This window comes from Branchiostoma floridae, chromosome 11, assembly GCF_000003815.2.
Source record: "Branchiostoma floridae strain S238N-H82 chromosome 11, Bfl_VNyyK, whole genome shotgun sequence".
NCBI classification, from domain to species: Eukaryota; Metazoa; Chordata; class Leptocardii; order Amphioxiformes; family Branchiostomatidae; genus Branchiostoma; species Branchiostoma floridae.
This window is the reverse complement of record NC_049989.1, coordinates 6,567,272-6,588,786: the sequence shown is the minus strand read 5'-3', so window position 1 is coordinate 6,588,786 and position 21,515 is coordinate 6,567,272. Positions and strand designations below refer to the sequence as shown.

The window sequence follows — 21,515 nt, the reverse complement described above, 5'->3', positions numbered from 1 at the left end:
TCACCACGCACATATGTCTGCGTGCAAAACGGATATATATGTGTCATTCACCACACATATATGTGTGCCGTTGAAAACAGATATATATGTGCTCCACTAAGAACATATGTCTGTCTTCGACGGCACACATATATGTGTGTGGTGAATCACATATATATCTGTCTTTGACGGCACACATATGTGTGTATAGAGTCACATATATATATCTGTTCTTTAGCGCATATGTATATATGTGTGGAAAATCATATATATAGCTTTTATTTTCGGGACATGTAAATATGGATTACACATATATATCTGAAAATATACTACCACCAATCTTTTTTTTAATGCTCTGGCTCGCCCATCCATTTCAGCCGATTGGGAGTCGCACTACTCTCCAAGCAGAGGTTAGGCTACGGCTGTTTTTTTTAACGTTTTTAAGTCGTTTTATCGGGTTTTCTATTGTGTATTTTATTTTGTATTGTTAGAGTTTGACAACACAAGATACAATACAAAATATGGAGTGAATGTCTGATAAAACAAAACAATTCATAGGCGCATCTACATTTGTATCATTTGCTTTTGGTCCCTCCGTGAAATGTTATGGAGGTTGTGCGGGTCGCCTTCAGCTCTGCTTAAAGTCAGAAACCCACTTCTTTCCACTTGAAATACAAAGGGAATCAAAGATTGTCAGGGGGCCGTGCCGCAACGCCCCCTTCTGTACATCGACCGCATCGCACTCTCCAAGCAGATGTACAGTTGTGGGCTTGTATTCCAAAGCCCCCATTTACCATCATTTACTATTCGGCCAGCCAGAAGTCTGGTAGTCTTGATCAATTTGACGCTGGAAGTCAGTTGAAGTCGCTATATATGCACTTTCTTGCAGCCTTTTACTGCTGGTAGGTACTCTGGTAATACATGAATGAGACCCAAAAGTCTTTGATAAAGGCACTCCCCTTAATAAGCCTTGAATATTTGGCAAATGTATGTGTGTTATGAAGGTCTAGTTCATTATGTACTTATGTACACATGTGTCATAAACAACTTCTAATACATAAAATTGCCATATAAGGTCTCACACCAGTTATTCCTATTCAGAAGTTGTCAACTACTTAGGTGTCTATGAGGTATGAAAACATTTCTCACAAATCCTAACCTGTTACGTCAACTGTCATCACAAAATAATTCCGAGAAATTCTTCAGGAGTTATCTTTTGCGGGAACACCACCGAGTCCGAGTATTTAAGCCACTCCACATGAAAGTGCCAGCTGACCATCATTCCAATACTCATTGAGGTAGCCAGTTAAAAAAGTATTAGTTTTTGCCAATAAATTCAAGGAATATGACGTCCTTTCCTTAGCAACACCAGATTCATTACAAATCCCACTCAGAAAGGATTTTCAATGTTTTGAAATCCTCTAAATAATTTCCCACATACTTAACAAAACTCATTTTATATAGTGACTCACTACAAGATTTACTGCACAAACATTTTATTACCTTTTGCCATCTAACCGTTCCACATGTTTATGTCTGGTGCATACCTTTCACAACCAAGGTTATTACCTTCCTGGATAAGAAAACAGATGTGTACATGTACCTCTGGAAATCACATCAGAGTGTTCTATTATTTTCATCATATGAATGGCAAACTTGGCCAACTGCAAAATATTCATCATGATTATCAGAACAATACACCTTTATTCGTGTATCAGTGCTTATGGAAATTACACCGGTGTGCTCATACCTGATCATTATCACATCAATGACATCTTTTAACTGCACAAAGCATTGGAGCAACTGACTCATGACATGGCCTGACGCTGCTTACATGAACATGGATATGGCACCATGTGAAATGAGACTGCAGCAGATACTGTCTTTCAGTTACCAAAGCCTAAAAGTAATACATTGCAGTATCCATTACCCTTGCTATGCATCAGCAGCAAGAGTTACCTGGTACATGTTATGTTAGTATACTGTATGATCCCTACAATTATGGATGTTAAAGTTACATGATAGAAAATACTTTCAGACCTCTTTGACCATACATTCATGGCATAAGCTGCCATGGACTTTGGAATGATTTAAACAACAGCAACAATAACTAATACTTGTAACTGAACATTTACCATACTTATCAGCATTGCAGTAACATCCTTTGCAACCAAAAAGCATCATGGAATATATCTATCATCTTCTTCTTTGTGTCATCACTTATCTACTAGTATCATCTCTCACAAAATCAGTTGATATCATCTTGATATCACGTTCCACGTGTTTTCTTTCCTAGAATTCTCAATAAATGATCTATAATATCATTTCTTGTCTTCAGAAACAAAAACGTTTTTGTTCCTACCAACTGAATAGTATCATGGCTTTGCTACGTGCACAGGCATGACGGTAGCACTCAGGGACACTTGGAAGTCAAGTATCAAAACGTGACATTAGAGAAACTACATGTTATCTTCTTCCACAAAGTACCTCGTATCTCATCAACAATACTATCCCTGGACAGAGAAACCTTTACTACATTTGAAGACAAAGTTGCATGCCTTTTATGATATGGATTTCAAGATAAAATACAAAATTTAATGTAACATTTGCACATTTTCCTATCTCAATTACACTGGGCAGTACACCCAAGCTTAGACATTACAGCAAGATTTTGCAAACTAACATTTGACTTAATTTAGTTCTTACGTATAATGCTTAGGATTCATGCTACCATAAAACAAAATGTCTCCTACATTTTGTCTGCTTAATGTTCCTGCCAAATTAACATGATGCAGACATCGATGTTGAACAAAATAATAAAGAAAGAACATTTAGAATAAAACTCTAATCAAAAACCTCCTTGCTCTAATACAGACTGTCATGAAAAAGTCATGCTTGATAACATGAACAAATACATGCATCAATGTACATCATGTATAGAAAGTCAGTTTGAGGATGTGTCAGCATAGAAAGTATTCAAGATGCCAAAAGTTTGTCTCACACATTTTCATTTGCAATGATAATATCATAATTCAATGTGCATCTGTCTATATAATAGTACTTTAACATGGACCGACTTGATGAAGGTAGCTGGTTTGTAACCTCGCACCAATTAACCCAAAAAATGCCAATTTCGGAAGTAAACAGTGCATGATCAGTGTAATATGTAAAATCGCATTATATATTACAATTATAGTTGATTTTCTTGTCAAAATAGTGTTCACAAGCCTTGGTGCTATGTTCAATACAAAATCTGAAAGTAATAATTAAAGTGATTTCCAACAATTCTAGGTAACAGGAAATAACAGCTGGCCTGAGCTGGAAGTATGACACATTTACAAAATTTGACAACTTCCCAATAGTTTACTTAACATTTCTAACCCTTGTGGTATGGAACCTACATTCTTGGATTTACATCAATGGAAGCCTTGGCTGTAATTAAATCTTGGAAAAAATTGTTGGCTGTCATGATGACTTTTGAAATAATAAATTTAAAGGCTATCTCAAAATGTGATTTCTCTATTAGCATTTTTTTCAATACATTATGATCATTGATGAAATAGTTTGTTATACCACTGATGAGTTGATAATCTATAATACGCAGGACATTTTTAGAGACAATCATTGAAGGTGACACTAGCTAGAGCCAAAATTGTGTACAAAAGATTTGTTTGTATTCATGACAGACCTTAGTGTTACAATGGTGCTACATGTATATCATCAAAAGTTGTCTTTCAAAGTAGTGCGATATTCTATTCTGAAGGTTGTTCCATCTTCTTTGCCGCCTTCTTGTGGTTAGCACATAGTTTACATTTTGAGCATGCCTGCACAAGTTCCTCAAACTTGTCCTGCTCACTGTGACAGTCACCTTTCTGTGCAATTCGATCCAGAGCCTCCAGCAGCACGTCAAAGCTGACCTGTAAAAAATAATGATCATAATATTACCTTTCAGTTCATAAAAATAACGTTTTAACAACCCCTTTTTATAAAAAAAATCTTTGAGGGAACATATTAAGCAATTGTATTACGTGATGTCTCACTTTGGAAAAAAGATTTGTATTCTTGTCACAGGCATATAGCAAAAATTGAGTTCATAGGAAGTTCACCTTTGAACCAGGCATACTTTGTGATCTAGCTACCCTTATCTGTACACCTGGATACTTCCAACTAGTTGAGAGTTTTTTTCCTTCTATTAATTGTTCTCTCCAATTCAATATTTCTAGCCTGTAGAGTCTAGACTGTAATTACACAATGTCCAAATTCTCCTTAAATTTATCAATAAATGTATGTACCTCAAATGTGTCAAGAATTGACAGCCCAATATCTGGCTCCATACTGGACAGCTCAGTAATCACACTGTCGCACAGTCTCGCGTTCGAGCGGGCCCTCTTTCCGATTGGAATTGCCAAGATGGCTCCCTCGAGACGATTTCTGTCCAGCCCTATGCATGCGCGCCCGCTTTCAGTCAGTTTTGTCTCCAGAATGGCTGATAGTTGCTGAAGTGAAAAAAAATTCATGATAAACAAAGTGTGCACACATAATTAGCACAGACCCCCCACACAACTGTTTGCTGTTATCTAATAAATAATAATAATGACTATGATGATGACAATGATGATGAATTTTCTACTTCTGTTTTTTGTTGTCATCCCTGAACTTAAGATGTACTGTTCAAATGAACTGTCTTCAGTTGGAACCACTTAGTAACAGTTAAAACTCAGGGGGCAGAGTTTACAACAAGTGCCCACTGTCAAGCTTTTAGGAGTACATGTCAACCAAAACCTTACATTTGACAATCACAGAGACCAATTTTATAAAGATAAGTAGTAGGAGCATGGTGAAAGTGAACACTGTGCACATGAGGAAGTCAATTCAACTCAGACTATTAGAACTGATTCTTGAGCCCAGTGGTACTGACAAATCTAGACTACTGAATTTCGGTGTGGGCAAGTACGTCTGTGAAGAACGTAAAAGTCTACAAGTCATACATAACATGGCTGTCAGGATCAGCCTTCGATGCAACAAATTCACAAGCAGGGATACTTTGCTGCATATGTGTAACCTGGGTGGTTGTCCGTGAAAGAAAGAATTAATCCAACAAAAAGTGTAGTGACTTTCCATAGCTTTAAGATGATGCAAAACGAACAACCAGCCTCTATCAACATTGTATACAAACAGTTCAGTTCAGTTTATAAGACTTCAACTTGCATGTACACTATGCAAATAGGTATGCATATGAAATCTGTTGACTTACAGAGGCACTCACTGCAGCACTTATCATACAAGCTGAAGACCGTATAAGACCAGATCGACACAGGTAGGATTAAAATCACTTAAAACACAATTTTCAATAAAGTTAAGATAACGCATACATTATAAAATCTGCTATACAGTACAGCTCTTTGAGTAGAGTTTCAGTGCACGGGGCATGAAAGACTGGGCGTGCCTATATATTCATTCTACTGAAAGAGGAGGAGGGTTGTTTAGGACGTCGCAGGCTGTAGTTGCTCTGTACAGTAGATATAAACTCATGTAGAGGACTGCCATCATCTTTCAGCATGTTTTGAATGGATCGTAATGTTGCCTGATCTCGCCTCATGGACAGGGAAGGCAAGGACTCTACAGGTATCCCAATGATCTTACAGCAACGCTTTTGTAATTGCCCTCGAGCGAATGGGAAAGGTGATTAAGCAGCCCACACCGAGGCTCGCATAGTACCTAAGGGATGAATAAATATCAAGTAAATGTGTTTTAACACATCACTTGACAGTCCAGCCTTCTTAGCGACAGTTAAGTAGTACATTCTTGGACAAGCTTTTGACAGCATATACTGGACATCACTGTGTGCGTCCCAAGTCAGATCGGAGGAGATAACAATACCGAGAAGTTTGAATGAAGTGACACGTTGTATCCGTAAGCCAGTTATTGCCAAATGGGGTGGATAATTTGGGAACATTTTCCTTTTTCCTAGCACTGATTACCATATCTTTGGTCAAACAGGTCAAAATGCAGTCACATGGCTATCAAACACGGTCTTCAAAATCCCCAACAGACTACCAAGAGGGTCTGTTTGGGGGGTCCTGACAACGGTTTACGCTAAATTCACGAAGGCTACCAACGTTTTACGCTTCATCCCACTACAAATTAAGTAAAATGAAATAGCTTCCCTACGAATTACGGGAAATTAAAAAGGCCTGCCTGCGCCTTATGGAAAAGAGCATGCAGAACCTCTACCTTAAGCCCACAGCACTCAAAAGAAAAGAAAACAGTTTTTTGTACAGAATGTGCAGCATGTGGAATAGTTTGAAAATGTCAAATAATAGATATTGTTCCACATTACTTCAAGTAGCCTTACCTTTTACTACGTGTGAATCTAATGTACATTGCATGGTTAATTTGTTCCTGTGTGTCTTAGGTGCAGTCCTGTTCTTGTTGAAAAGACCACAGGAAAAATAGCTACAATATACTTGTGGATCTGAATAAAGTCCAAGTCTGAAAGTCAAACTCTCAAGACAAAAAAACCAACCCAAAATTGAAAGTTTAGGAACACAAATTACAGAGATTCACAATCTCAATCTACAAATCAAAATGAACTTTATTTGTTATCCCTTATATTCATTACCTGAGGGCTCGAAATACTTTTTTCTGCATACCTGCACTGGTGCAGGTCACATTGAAAATTATATTACCTGCAACAGACAAATTTTACCTGCTCCACTCTGAATTTAGGAAGTATGGATCATACTAATATTGTTGAGGAACCATTGCTATAATGTTTATACCAGCTAATAACAATTTACATACACCTACATCATATGACGTTTATGTGTAAAACCCAGTACATGGACAAGTGCAAGTTAGGTGCAGGTAGACATCAGAAATACCTGCACAGCTTCAATTTCATATGCAGGTGGTATTTTGAGCCCTGAGTACAATACAAATTTACCATCTGACTTACATGAGCACTCATGGGTGGAAACTTGATGATTTCTGGGAATCTGCTTGCAAACCCCTGGTTGATCTTGAACACATTCTCCCTTATCTCCTCCAAGTATCCTCCCAGGATGAGAATGGGAGTTCTTGATCTTGCTGTTGAGAAAAATACAGATACTGCTAAGAGTTTACATGATACATATCTATTAGATTCTACAAACTGTTTTTACAGGTGGTATTACATGAACATTCATTCTGTGGTTTGCATATGAACTCTAAAGCCATGTCCTAGATGAACATAAATGTACAGTAAGTAGAAAAGGATGGAATAATAATCACAAATTTGGCCACTATAGACAGGTGGCCTCTGTACAGAGGTGGTAACTTGTAGATAAAATACACAAGGGACTGACAAAAAGTGGCCACTATGGACAGGTGGCCCCTCTGTAGAGGTGGCCCCTAATACAGGTTTGACTGTACACTGCTTAGTAGAGTCGTTTGTGGTCGTTTGTGGTGTTTAGGCAGACCATTATTTTCTGATACTGACGTCACTGCCCAGGAGGTAGTGGATTTGTATCTCCCTTCCCTTCAGCATAAAAAGGCCACCTTAAGTACTTACAAACTCTGAATTAACCCATACATCATCATACAGAGTAGCATCATAAGTGCCTGGGTTTTATAACCCCAACTAGCACCGGGTCTTGCAACCTACAAAAGGATATTTAAATTTCAGCAATGAATGCAGAATTGAGTTATGCAATTTGAGCAAAAAAATCAATTAGACAAAATTTACTCTTTATTTCTTTATATAATAAACAAGTCCCAACATAAAAAAAAACCTACGTTCATACGATCTGTTCATAAGGGCTTCCAGCGCCTTTCTTGCCTCCCTGCCTTCTCCTAGCTGATAAATCTCATCTACGAAGAGAACATGTCCTACTGCCTCTTCTACTTCTTTGGCCATGTTGGATTCCATCTGATTGACGAAGCCTGAAGTGGTGAGAAATTTATAATTTGAATACAGAGTAAAATTACATAGCAGTCTGACAATTATGTGGCACAGCAGGCACTGAAAGAATCTAAATGCAGAAAACTTTGAGTTGGCTATTTCTTAGGGCAGAGGGGACAAGAAGATTTTTGCGACCTTTAAATTTTGGCATCTTTATTAATTAACAATTCTATCTTAAAGCAAGAACTCCCAAAGACACATAATCTGCTGTGTTTTGATTTTGTGGTGTGAGGCCATCCCTAAAATAAAACCATAATTGAAGTTTCTGCTATTAAGTGTGACATTAGTAATTTCCAGGAAAAAATAAGTGAGACTCAGTCAATGAATGACCAAGGACTTTCTTTATCACTTTGGATCCTTTGGACATTTTTAATTTTTGCAAACTTTCCACCAATTACTTTTGACTTAATATACAAAACACATGGAATCAAACTGTAGGCAAAGAGAAATATCTTAAGATTGTATTTTCAATGAAAAACAGTCAACTAAAAATTTTTCATCAAGTCAAAACCATATCATTTGATACAATAAAGTATAAAAGCAAGCATTAACAGGGCTATACAGGATATGTTGACAAAAGTTTCTCCAAAGGGAATAATCTGTCCGGAACAAAAATGCAGATTTTGAAATGCAAGTTCTTGCCTAATGCTTAATATACCTACCACTGATAATTGTGTCTCTCCGTAACTCTTTCACTTCTTTCTTCTGCACAATATCACAACGGTAGAGGAACTCTAAAGAAAATAATAAGTGCTACGTTTGAGCTTAACATTTATTACACTTTTGAATAATCATGACCCCTTGCAAGTATGGGATATGAAATCCATTTACTGTGCATATGAGGACCAGTTTATTTCTAGTCAGTTTTATGCCTTGACTACATAGGATAAATTCATTATGATAGCCATTGGTCCAGAGAATAGGGGTGGGTACCGGTACACATGTGCAAAATTCAGGTCCAGAGGATCAGGTCCAGGTCCGGACCTGCACCTGATCCAGTATGTGAAAACATGTGAATAGACGATATTGAAAACAATGGTCCATTTTGCTACAAAGAAATCTGTTTTGTGGAGGATTCGACTCCAACTGGCATTTTAAAATCCTACAAGGCTTAAACTGCCTCTGTACGATTGACATTAAACTTGGTGGAAATGACTATCAGTCTCTACTCTACTTCTAACTTGTTATTTTCTTCAACAGGTCATCCCTAAAACGTGTGAATTCCTGATCATATAATCTGTTCATGTTCCAATAGGTCCATCATCCGGTCCACCAAATTTTTTCAGGTCCGTTTTTTCCGCACCGGTTCAATAAGAAAAAACGGTTTTGTACCGGTACACTATACCTGTCCAGTACCTACCCCTACACGAGAATAATTTTTCTTTGAAATTCAGCCACATGTAAAAAAAAGAAGAACAATGAGCCATTTTAGAATCTTAGAGAACCGAAAGTGATCACACGGGGTAAAAATGTATAATCTACCCATCTGTATTGTCACTCATTACCAATTCAATGACAATATACTATAGATACAAACCTCCAAACACTCTTGCGAAGGACGTTTTGCCAGTACCTGGAGTAGGTGGGACAGGTGAAAATTTCAAAGTCAATATTTTTACTTCATATTTTGTGGGTGGATAGAGCCTGTCAAATCTGTATTTTTTGTCTCAAAATATGGAGTCAAAGGTCAATTTAGATATTCTCTGTTGTATGAACTCACTACCATATCAAAGTAGACATACAAATTGCAGCTAAAGGAAACAAAATGATTATCATATTAAATATTATGTAATAAAAAAGTATTATTTTTTGATGATGCAAGATTATTTACAAATCACATTTTGAAACGTTTTCACAATTGTTTGTGTACAATATATCTGCACAATTTCCTTATCTCATAAATCTAAGGCACAAAGTAGTACATTCCACTTTTTCAAATGTCCTAGCAGTCAGTGTAATTACAAACAATGAAGATCTATGATTTTAAAAAAAATCAGAAGTGTAAGAACAAAAAACAATCATAACAAATTCTCAGTCCTCAGTTTTGCAACACATGAACTGTCCTTGGGAAGTGGAAGAACATAGAAGATAGATTATTACAAATTCTCAGTCCAGCGCTACGGTAAAGTGTTGGCTTACGAAACATGTGAAAAACCTCATAAAGTTTACATTCTAGCCAAAAAATTTTATAGAATCTTAAAGATAACCTTATTGTCAGCACTTATGCCAATTTTCATCCACAAATAATGTACTTTGATGCAGATATGACATTTTTTCTGAGAGAAGTGCTGTATTTTGGACTTTTCGACAGTATGTAATGTCAGGCTTGGCCCACCTACCTGGAGGGCCAGCAAAAATCAGATGTCTTGGTGGCCTGCAATTGTACCGTGAACTCGGAAGACACACCATTTCCCTCAGGTGACTTACTGCATACTTCAAGAACACCTCCTTCAAGTCATCTTGGACTGTGAAACATTTCTCTGCCAACACTTTCTCCAGTACTTGACCAGCACTTTTCAGTGCTTATGATAAAAAGAAGTCTTGATTACAAACTTAAAGTGAGTGAAGAATTAAATAATAGGAATCAGCAGCTCCATGTGGGGATGATTTGAAAGTCAGCAAAGGTTAAAAGGCTGTATATCTTCTTGAGACTGAAATGCCTTCAACTTCATTTACGAGGTAGTCCCATTCTTATCATCATCTGTCTTTTACTATCAAAATTATACTCATACTTAATAGAAAACTGAGCATGCTCTTGACACATCAAGTGGAATATTAAATTTCTGACAGTTTTGATACAAAACAAATGCATTTCTTTTTATTTCAACAAAGCCAAGAGCTAAACTAATATAATTGGCAGAATCTATCAGGAAAGGAACCTACTTTTGAGTGCCTGGTTCTTCCTTTTCAGAGCAGTCAGAGCAAAGTCATCACTTGTAAATGGCAGTCCAGGAAAACGCCTTACTCTGTTCCAAAATATGAAGCGCACATTAGGTAAAACACAATAAAGAAATTTAAGAAGTTTATGTTGCATGACATTGCATGATATTATGTCAGAATGATATCCATAAGATAATGCAAAACAACCGGTCTCTCTCTTATATAAACAGGTAAAAATGCAGTCACATGGCTATCAAACATATTCATCAAAATCCCAAACTGTCAGACTACCAAAGCCCTGAGAACAAACCCTCAAAAGAAAAGAAAAGGTTTTTGTACAGAATGTCCTGGGAACATGGAATAGTTTGAAATCATAAAAGCAATAGATTTTTCCCATTGTACATGACCTCAAGTAGTCTTTAAGTCATCTTTTATCACGTGTGAATTTTAGGTAAAAACTATTGGTTTGTATAAAATTATGTTCCTGTGTGTCAAGCTTGTGTCCTGTTATGTTTGTTAATAAGGACCACCAGAAGAGTAAAAGATATGTATACAATGTATTTGTATATTGTTAAAGTAATTGTGGATCTTTATAAAGTCAAGTCAATGATCAATGTTACATAATAAACTACAGTAACTGTAAATGTATTTAAGTTCGCGGGTATTTAATTTTGCGGTGGTTTTAAGTTCGTGGTGAAGCGGCCAACACGAAAACCGCAAGCAATAAACCACCGGGAAAGTTTCTGCATTTTCAGTACATATGGCAATTACAGAGTAAGATCAATTGTGATTACAGACCTTTCTGTGTGTTCTGATGCAATCTCTGGTGGAAGGCTCTCCTCATGCAGGCCTTTTGAGTTTTGCAGGACATATAACAGGATCCGTATGTAGAAGTCAAGGTTAATCTGACCTGACCATCTTAAGAGAACAAAACATTATTATGCATTACAGGTGACACAAAGTGTCTAACTACAATTATTCTTATTAGTCTTGAATTCAACATTCCATTGTATACACTTCTAAACACATTTTGATCGCATTGATATGGACACCAATTTTCATCAAACAATGCGTCATAAAAAGGCAAAATATGGTTGTTACCTCTACTGATTACAAATAATACTTCCAGAAGGATATGAGGTGCATGTTGTTGCATCCATTGCTTAACCACCTTTGCCACCTTCCTGGTCTCTGCTGTGAAGGAAACCTTCTTCCCATTGTGGAAAATTGTCCTGCAAACAATCATCATGAAACAAAATCAGATCATTCACAAATTGTAGAATAGGGCTTTTAATCTTAGAATGAACATACTTAGTTATGCTGCTGCTTGACACATTACACCTGCATAATATGATACAGTGGAGGTTTGCACTTGAATGCACTTCTGATGTCTTACTGACACTTTGATTTTCATCAGTGACTTTTCTGAGAATTTGTATGTATGTGTGGTTTTGTTAGTCTAGTCATGAGTACTATCAATTTAAATTCCTAGATTCCTGTAGATGACAGTCTCTATAATTGTATTCATCATGGTTTAAGAAACAGTGTTCAAACATTATGCAACAAATTTAAGTAAATCTAAACAATTTGTACTTTACCAAAAGTTCATTGATTTTCATCAAGAACTGTAACTATATATCACAAAAACTTAAGATTAATTACTACAGATACCTACAATTCATCCTCTTTCTTGACCGGGAAGAGTGCAACTGTAGGAGGTGAGGAGGAGGTGACCGCAGCCAGTACGTAAAACTGGTCATAAACAAGAAAACCTTCTTCTTCCATGTCATCGTCGTCCTCCTGGAACGTTTTTATCTTCACCTTCACATCAAAGTTTGCGGTCTCTGCCTGAAAGAGAATGGTATTTAAAAATCTGTGAGTCAGTCTAGGGAAACTAATGACACTCCGTGTTGACAATTTGCGACAAGCAGTTTTAATACAACTTCACTTAGTGGAAAACAATTAAGGCAAGATGGCGGCAGGACACCACAAGACATTGTGATCTAGAGGTCGAGGGTTATGACCTATATAATAACATACGCTGTATGGTGGCAATCTTCAGCAAAGCTATCATACAATACCTTAAGTTACATTTTTGGTAAGCCTACACAATTTATCATTCAGACCTTGGTCAAACATCTGCAGGAGGTCGAAGTAACATTACTCCATTGACCATCATGGTGCAGCTTCATACAAATTTGCTGTCTTTAGTTCATTCTGTACTTAAATTAAGCTGATAGTGTAAGACAAATTCAACAGAGCATAAAACACAGCTTATGATCTAGTAACATATACATGAAAGGAGATAGCCAGTCTGCCATTCTCAAATAATCTCACTTAGTCATTAAAACAAACCACAAACAAGACTCGATAATCACCTCTGGTAATAGGAAGCATAACATGTTGGGTAGCTTCTCAGTCATCGAGAATTTGATGGGTCTTCCACCTTTGAGAAAAAAAATCAATGATTATAAGTCAGATGGCAAAATATGATTTGTCAAAGGACTCATGTCAGAGGTCATATAAAATGTATACGTCAACCACATAAATTACAGAAAAAAACAAGTTCAAAAGGGTAGTGTGACTATTTCAAACATTCCAGAAAAACAGACAGTCATGTTTGCAAGTGATAAAGAACAATACATTATACACTTACCATCTTTAAGCATGCTGTTAACACAACTTGGTAAGTTGATAACTTTTCCAGCCAGCCTGTGACAATATGACTGGGGATGTATGACTGTTAAAGAACTATTTTGATTGATATGCCTTAGTGACCTCCATAACATCTTTACTACTCTTGGCTTGACCACAATGACTTAAATTGTATGTTTCCTGATAGAACATAAATGACAGACAGAGTCATGTCATCACCGATGATGTTTACCAAACAGCTAATCAAACTTCTTCTGCAGTAAGGCACACCAGCAGCTGTTAATGACAGCCATCAGGGGACATGACTTGAGAGTTTGACTTTAAAAATTCCTCATTGTTCAAAAAGGTATTGTGGTGGAAAATATTATATAATTAGCCTGCATATATATCACAATCATAACCCTCACTAACCCTAAATCTACGGAAATAGTATATAGATTCAGGCAAAGTAGCATAAACTGCTTTTTAATGACAAGTTTCAAATTCTCTCCACAAACACTGTCTGCATGAACTACCATTTTAATACAGACTAAATGTGTGCGACATTTGATACTTTTATAGATAATATATGAAAAGGATATGATCCTGGAGACCTCTTTCTGTCCACATGCCACACAGTAGCACATCTAGCAGATGACTGATGGAGGATTCATCTCCCTAGAAAAGAAAATGGCAATGGGGTAAGTAAAAAAAACAGGAACACCTGTCCAATAGAACAATGAAATTAAATTTAAGACCTTATTAAGACATGAGTTACATTTTATAAAATTGTGAAAAGGCAAAGGTATGTTTAGCTATTTGCTTACAGCTTTGCAAAGTTTTGTTTCAATCATGGAAAACTTGTTTGTCGCACTTTACACTTTACATAATGTAACAGAGATAAAAATATTCAATGCAACCCATAGAGATGTGCTTGAAGGTAATGTGGCCAACTTCTACACCCGTGCCATTCCAAAAATTGGGTATGCTGTCTTTAATGTACTAGACTGGTACATGTAACACTGTCACAACTGCAAGACGATGGATTCATTTTTCAACTTAAGGGCTTCAGGTGAGACTAAAGTGCCAATTGCAAGATTTAGTTATTCAAAATACAAAATCTTATTCATCCATCATCATGAAAACAAATTTCATTTATGAACAAAATAAATAGCAGATTTAAATAATATCTGAATAATATCTTAATGTCAAACCTCATTGTCCAGGGAAACTAGATACTCTATGCACCCCTCGAACATATCGGCAATGTTGTCAACCTTCCCCTCAAAGTAGTTGCAGACGTATAACAGCTCGGTCATACATAGGCCTTGGTGCAACTTATCTAGAGCTGTAAATGACAGGACCTGAAGAACATAACATCAGAAATATAACATCAGTGTAATGACTGCTACATATTGATTTAGAGACATATAGATAGACAAACAAGACAGACAAGGACACCATGCATATATGATTTATGTGCTTGTGAAGGTGAAAAAATTCTGACAAAAGGTTACTAGGTACACATTATTATGATTATAAACACTGTAAGATATGGGTCTGCCTCAGAAACTGTAGTGAATAATGACAATTTTGGTCTGGGAGCAAATCTCTGGTTTGTCTTGTCAGTCGCAGTTAACAAGAAACATAGTCAGCGGCTCAGTTTCAATGAAAAAAAATTAGTGTAGTAAAACTTTAGCTTGCATATGATCATTTTATATATTTATTTCATCCCATTCCCTGGACAATCTGTCTTTTATGAGGAATGACATTGTACCTGCTTGTAATGCACATGCCTGGCTTAAGTACTGGGAGTACAGTAACAACATTTAGTTTAACGAAAATAAGTACCTGTAAAAAAGCCCGTAGCCCCAACCTGTCCTCATTCCTCCTTGTAGCATCACTCCAGTTGATGTTTGCAAGTGCTTCAACTAGCCCAGGCATGGCTACCAGTGTTTGAAGCACTGCATCGAGTGGGCTTGACATTTGAAACACTGCAGCAGCAAACATTAATAAGTATGAATTAATTACATAAAAAGGTGGGAAAATCTTAAAATAATGAGCATGTCATAATATGGAGGCAGAGACAAGTATAGCTTATACATGTCCCTTCCTCTATATCATTCAGGTCATTTAAGATCTGTAAGAAGGCTATGAAATGTACAATTTTAAAATTTAAATTCTTCTAGATATAGCAAATAGAGAAAAGAATTCATCAATGACGCATACAGTACATCCATTTATTTCCAAAGGACTAATCATGACAGTTCCTTATTACAAATATCAGTTTTACAATGCCCATGCCAAAAGTTGATGAGGCATGACCACACGTTACGGTTTCAGTCCTTGAAAAGTTCATATCAGACCCGCCAAAGGCAATGATCACTGTCAATAGAATGCATTGTTATAATGATGTCACTGTTTTGAGAAGTACTACTAGGTTAATTTAAACATAAACCCAGTTGGCATCATCCATAAAATGATGGAGTGATATGACACATGAACTAGACAATAATGAGAATATTTAAAATAACAGCACCAATTGCTTATTAATTGAAAACTCACTTGCTTTTGCAGTATTGTTGGCCTCTTTCAAGATGTCAAAATCATTGCCCTGCGAACAGCAGTGAACAATTAGGACCATGATAATCATTTGCACAAAGCTTATAGCTGAGAGTTAGAGGTGTCTAATTTGTTAATAGATATGGCCAATTCACAAGAAACATTGACTCCGCCAACCCCCAAAGAATTGTTATTTTAAACCTTAGCATTTAGACAGCATTAAAACACTACAGTACTAATTTAATCTCATCACATTGCACACATTAATGTTCAGTCTATTGAGCTATTACTCCTGGCAACATCATCCAGTGTTTTATTGGATATAGATGTACTGTTGTCTGTGGACTGAAGAATGTTGAGAACTTCCCCATATATACTTCAATAACACACTCAGATGATCCAATCTGGCTGTCAGAAATTGCTTCCATCTTGAAACCGGCTTACTAACACCAAACGCGCTTGACATTCAGACCCGAGAACAACAACTATATTGTGATCAAATTCATACAAAAATAGACTGCCACAAGAAAATAATGGTTAACAACTGTTTAGGTCTATGTATGTTCCAATTTGCATTTATTATTATCGCCAGAACAGACGTTATCACAAATGATCCTGCAACATCTGCTTGGAAATATCCAATTACCAGATTATTAGGCTAAACCGTAGTAAACGCATAAAAGATAATGCAGACCTGGACCAACATAACAAAGGACGTACACTGCAGGGGCGATATCTGAAATTATGAAATCGACTAAAGAAAACAGCTATCACAAAAAGACAATGTGCATCATTGCACAACTACATTTATGCGAAGATGACATGACAAACTATTACATACCAAAGCAGCAAAGGGAACATGGAAATACAGATGCAAACACTCATCACATCTGACAACAATACTTTAATCGTTGGAGGTTACCCTCTGTCACAGAGTACTGAGGGTACATTGAAAAAGGCATCTGCCTTTGTCTCGTATAAACAGGGTCCATAATTACTAAGTTTTACAAACTCACAATTTGTCAAAATGACCTGCTAACTTTTTTACCTTTTCTTTTGATCCTTCTTGTTTTGGTCTTTCTTTGGCATCTCTTGCTTTTTCTGTGTGCTTGTCATCCTGACACCTCTCTGAGAAAGAAAAGTTCAACTAATGAGCAAATTTTTATGTCTAAACTGAATTTATTGGGTTTCAGGTGTACTTAAAACAAAGCTGCTAGGACAGCCAAACTGCCACTGTGATCACTTCTTCCTTATTTCAAGCTATCTACCACCAAAAAAATTTTTCAAAAAAAAAACTTGCATGTCAAGGACAAAATACACAAATATACAGCAAGAAGTCTCACAGAAATAACTACAAAAACTACCAGTAAGCCAGGACATTAACTTGGTCTTCCCATGCCTCTATAAAAGCTGTCCAAACAAAAACAGTTTGATAATAAAATATCAATATCTTTATTAGCAATCTATTACATAGGAGATATTGGTTTGTACAAAAGTAGCAATAGTAGCAATAGTGTGTCACCATGTTTGATCACACTTTGGGTCTTTGTATCCTTGCAAGGACTTTAAAGAATGTCTTGCATATGTCTGACAGTACACCTTTTTAAATTCACTTTTTTTTAATGCGGCAGTTTTTAAGGGTAGTCAGCAGAGTCATAGGAAAAATATTGTGCCTAAGATCTCACATATCTTGATACTATTTTAGGTAATGTCCCTTCTGTCTTCTCAAAATGTTTTAAGACTCATTGAAAAGATGTTACCTGGGCCTGGAGTACTTGAAGTACTAGTTGATGTAGGAACATCCCTTTCGTCCTGACTATCCTGGGCACTGACTTGACCTCTGCCCCTGACCTGCGCTACCTGGGAGGTAGTGGTAGCCTGCTGCTGTGGCGTGTCCTCTGGTACATGTATCTCTATGATAGCCAAAGTAATGGCCAAAACATCCTTTTTTCCACGTACGGCGTACATCTTGTGAAGCCACTATGATAAATAACAAATAGCATATTACCTTTAAATGTAAATTTCAATGATATTGTCTTATGAGTAGGCATATATAATTCTTTGTCAGGCTACAGTAGGTAAATGTTATGGATGCCATCAATGCACTACATTAATTTTTGCCTGATTTCAGAAAAAAAAATTCTTTACTCTTTGGGGATGGACTATTTCATTACTTTTGTATTCTGCATTGGATTTACCTGCTGCGGCCTTTGAAAAGCCTGTGAATTTCTTTCCATTTATAACACATCTGTCACTTCCTTAAGCTATTAGTAATAGACTATATGATGGTATTACATGACAATTATGATTTTTTATGTAGTGTTTATCTTATGCATGTGGAAATACAAAATAAATAATAGATTTCCCTCCTATACAATTGTGGAGTTGAATATAACAAGAAGTTAAGTATCAGCATGAAAGTTTAACTTCATTTTGTTCCAGTCACTTGACTTGTTCTTACATAATGAGTTTCATATATGCATTAAGAATTAAACAGTTCTCCAAAGCAAAGAAACTTAGACACCATAATGTTTTCAACAAGAATCTCACGATCTTTTTAGCTTTATTACCTAAGCGCCTTAGGCTTTTTTTAGGGATTTTTTCTTATGTGTCACATCAGCACTGAGTCAAAGTTATAAATGTTAGAAATCTCTACCGCCCACCACCACAGTTGATAGTGTTGATCACTGCTCTGATGTAGGCTTCCTTCACTCCTCTAACAAAGTAGTCTTCCAAATTGAATGAACTTTGAGTCAGTGATGTGTAACACGTGAGGAAAAGGCACTACAGTTAGATAGCTGAAGAAAACTGATGTATTATTGACGGTCGCAAAATTCCGGGAGCAGACTTACAGCGCCATCCTTCTCAATGTCATTGCTTTGTTCCTGGTACCACTGGCGCCGTGAAGGGTCTTTGTGTACGAAACACCACCCGCAGCCCTCCAAATGTGGTCTCTTACTGACAAGGGCTGCAGAAACAGCATTCTTCAGGTCCATTTCAGTTACTGCCTTTGAGACCTGGAATGATGTACTGAATGAGGCTGGAAAAAAATGAAACAATATTATTTCCTTTTCCTAAGTTTCTGAATTACTGAAGTTTTCTTGCACTACTGACAGAAAGAATTTTTTGGGAACCAATCATAATCTGGTTAAGGCCATTCAAATAACAACGGTTGAATGACACAGAAATTTGATATTGCTCATGTGTTTTATCTTTTGACCACAAGAGTGACATGCTATACACTCAACCATTTTGCAGGTTCATTGCATTATTGGCCGCACACAGGTTCAAAGGAAGAAATAGATTTGGAAATAAATGGCTGTCCAGAAAATATTCATTCCTGAAGTCTCATTGGAATATTTAGAAATAAGAAATACTGGTTGGGAGTTCCTTTGTGCAAGGTAAAATGCTGTCTAAAGGAAATGCCAGTAATCACAACAGGTTTTATTCAACCAAACTTTTTTTCCTGTTCAATATTATAAAAGTCAGTTTCAACAATAATATCTTCAAATGTGCAAGTAATGTTACATAATAAGATGTTAAATAAAAAGCCAGATGGTAGAGCACAATTGTGAAAGAAGATAACTTCATCACTCCAACATTTCCGACACAAGGAGCGATGTCAACCAATTTGAATCTATTTTTCATTATGCTGAAGATCAGTTATAAAAATAATCAGCTGTACTTTGAATCTAATTTCAAGCATACCATTTTTCATCAGAACGTACGTGGTCTTCACGTCCTCATTGTCTAAGAAATGGCAATTTGCCACCACAACCATCTCCTGATCTTCCTTCTTCCTTTTTGAGGCCACAGCGCTTGGGGTCTGACTCTGATACATCCGAAGAGTAGCAAGGCTTCTCTTCAGAGCTGTATCCATAACTACAAAATGACAAACGAAAAGCAAGCTGTCATTCTAGGCAGAGCTTAAAGGAAGGAGATCGATATTAATGATAGTAATCCAAGATCATCACTTATTAGTCCATCATTTTCAAAGGATTTGTAAACTTAAGGATTACAGTTATCTAAGCTATCTCAATCATTTATAACAGCTTAATATAATTATACACTACCCATACTTTATAAAATATATTACATTTTCATGTACCAAATTTAGGTCACAACCTAACCAAATGCATTTGCATATTATATTGCAACATGAGTTAACCAATTTGAAACCTAATAGAGTATATCATGCAAAAGGGCTTTGATACTAAATGGGGGTGGGAGCGTGTACATTCACTCAGATTCTTCTTTTTTTTGTGTGGTGTTAATGGGGTCTAAGGGAGTCATAATATGGCTGGACACCAAACATTTCCCACACTATTTGCTGTTTCCCTAACTCCAGCAGAACGTAGCTGTGGGTCTGAGCAGGACCTCTCTGGGTCATGGCCTTTTCTGAGAAATTCAGGTATGTTGAATGATGACACACATACATGTTGATGACACACATACCCTTCACCTCAACCCCTAGATTGGGAGGAGATTCTTAGCCTTACCTGAATCGTTAGCCCGCGATGTGCTTGTCCAACATGTACATGCATACAGTCCTGCTCAGCTAACTGCTGCCTTCCTGCATGTCTTGAGGAAGAGCTCTGAGATCTCCTGGAGACAAGCATGGATAGAGGTCAAGATAAACCATAGTCCTCCAAAGAACAGTAACAATATGTTGAAAATATGCCCCGTCCACAAACCAAGCAAACACCCACAAAAAGGCAGTGATAAGCGACGTTTAGTATCTGACACGATATTGTCAACTAGAGTCCTGTTTTCCATGCAGCACAGCAGCAGAACACCTTGGCCTGCTAATTTTCGACTCATACACGGGCTTTTAAAGTTTTTTACTTTCCTTCTTTTCCTTTCTAAAAAGTTTTAATGTCGTCTCCCGGTGATCGGAGATTGCTCCGACGACTATACCATAGTGTGGTACTCCATATCCAGACGCAGAACAATTGAGAGATAGCCATGAGCCACTGAGTTGACTAAAAAAAATGGCGGGGAAATGAGAAAAGGCACTGTTCATGGCCCAGTTTTGACTGTTCTAGGGGCTTTTTAAGCTCCTTGTGTCACCCATGACATACAAAATTGTTGACTCATAAAAATAACAGCACACATTACTTTTAAGTTAACATGCATAATTAAAAAAAGCGAATTATTTACAAAACACAAAGTTGTGCACAAGGCGGTGGGACATGTAACACTACTACAACTGCAGTGAACAGTTTTCCATTGTTGAGAGCCGGACTGAGTAGTATTTCCCGCTAACACTAGGTTTTAAACAGTATCCAAGCACACACCTGCGCCACAAGTTCAAGTCTAAGGATCTTTGAATGAACAAAAACTATGCCATACCTTTATTCCAAAGATCTGCCCCACGGGACGGCCGCAGCCTCGCCCACTCAGTCTGCACTGGCCAACTTTGTGAGCGGCTCAAGTTGTTCCACTGCAGCCGCGAAATATGGACTACGTCATGATCATTTCCGTTTGCAAAACGGCAGCAAATTACATGAACCTAAGA

General features: G+C 37.0%; 2 protein-coding genes across 4 annotated transcripts in view; one reads left to right on the top strand and one right to left on the bottom strand.

The window, feature by feature from the left end:
• LOC118425616 (E3 ubiquitin-protein ligase Midline-1-like) overlaps window positions 1-21,515 on the top strand; it is an 83,267-nt gene that overhangs the window by 22,657 nt on the left and 39,095 nt on the right. The window lies entirely within an intron of this gene.
• Window positions 1,459-21,484, bottom strand: LOC118425612. Of its 3 annotated transcripts, XM_035834569.1 has the most exons (23): window positions 21,350-21,483; window positions 20,497-20,602; window positions 19,706-19,879; window positions 18,850-19,037; window positions 17,758-17,977; window positions 17,046-17,125; window positions 16,001-16,049; window positions 15,287-15,429; window positions 14,650-14,799; window positions 14,038-14,113; window positions 13,458-13,535; window positions 13,180-13,247; window positions 12,477-12,649; window positions 11,939-12,033; window positions 11,600-11,684; window positions 10,805-10,887; window positions 10,261-10,443; window positions 9,459-9,494; window positions 8,584-8,655; window positions 7,756-7,902; window positions 6,938-7,068; window positions 4,272-4,475; window positions 1,459-3,896 (listed from the first exon to the last, which is right to left on the bottom strand). In XM_035834569.1, exons 3-23 carry the CDS (start codon window positions 19,875-19,877, stop codon window positions 3,732-3,734), a joined length of 2,598 nt encoding a protein of 865 aa, XP_035690462.1. In that variant the 5' UTR covers window positions 19,878-19,879; window positions 20,497-20,602; window positions 21,350-21,483; the 3' UTR covers window positions 1,459-3,731. The 3 variants fall into 3 exon arrangements, with proteins under 3 accessions (XP_035690462.1, XP_035690463.1, XP_035690464.1); XM_035834570.1 differs by lacking the exon at window positions 8,584-8,655 and having other exon boundaries at window positions 21,350-21,484; XM_035834571.1 differs by lacking the exons at window positions 20,497-20,602; window positions 21,350-21,483 and having other exon boundaries at window positions 19,726-19,841.

Excerpts from the sequence above, each read along its gene's own strand:
- LOC118425612 (XM_035834569.1), bottom strand. The coding sequence starts at position 19,877 with ATGGATACAGCTCTGAAGAGAAGCCTTGCTACTCTTCGGATGTATCAG. Across the intron at positions 17,978-18,849 it reads ACATTGAGAAGGATGGCGCT|TGGCTTCACAAGATGTACGC; the intron begins GTAAGTCTGCTC and ends TATTTATCATAG. Across the intron at positions 4,476-6,937 it reads TTCCACCCATGAGTGCTCAT|CAACTATCAGCCATTCTGGA; the intron begins GTAAGTCAGATG and ends TTTTCACTTCAG.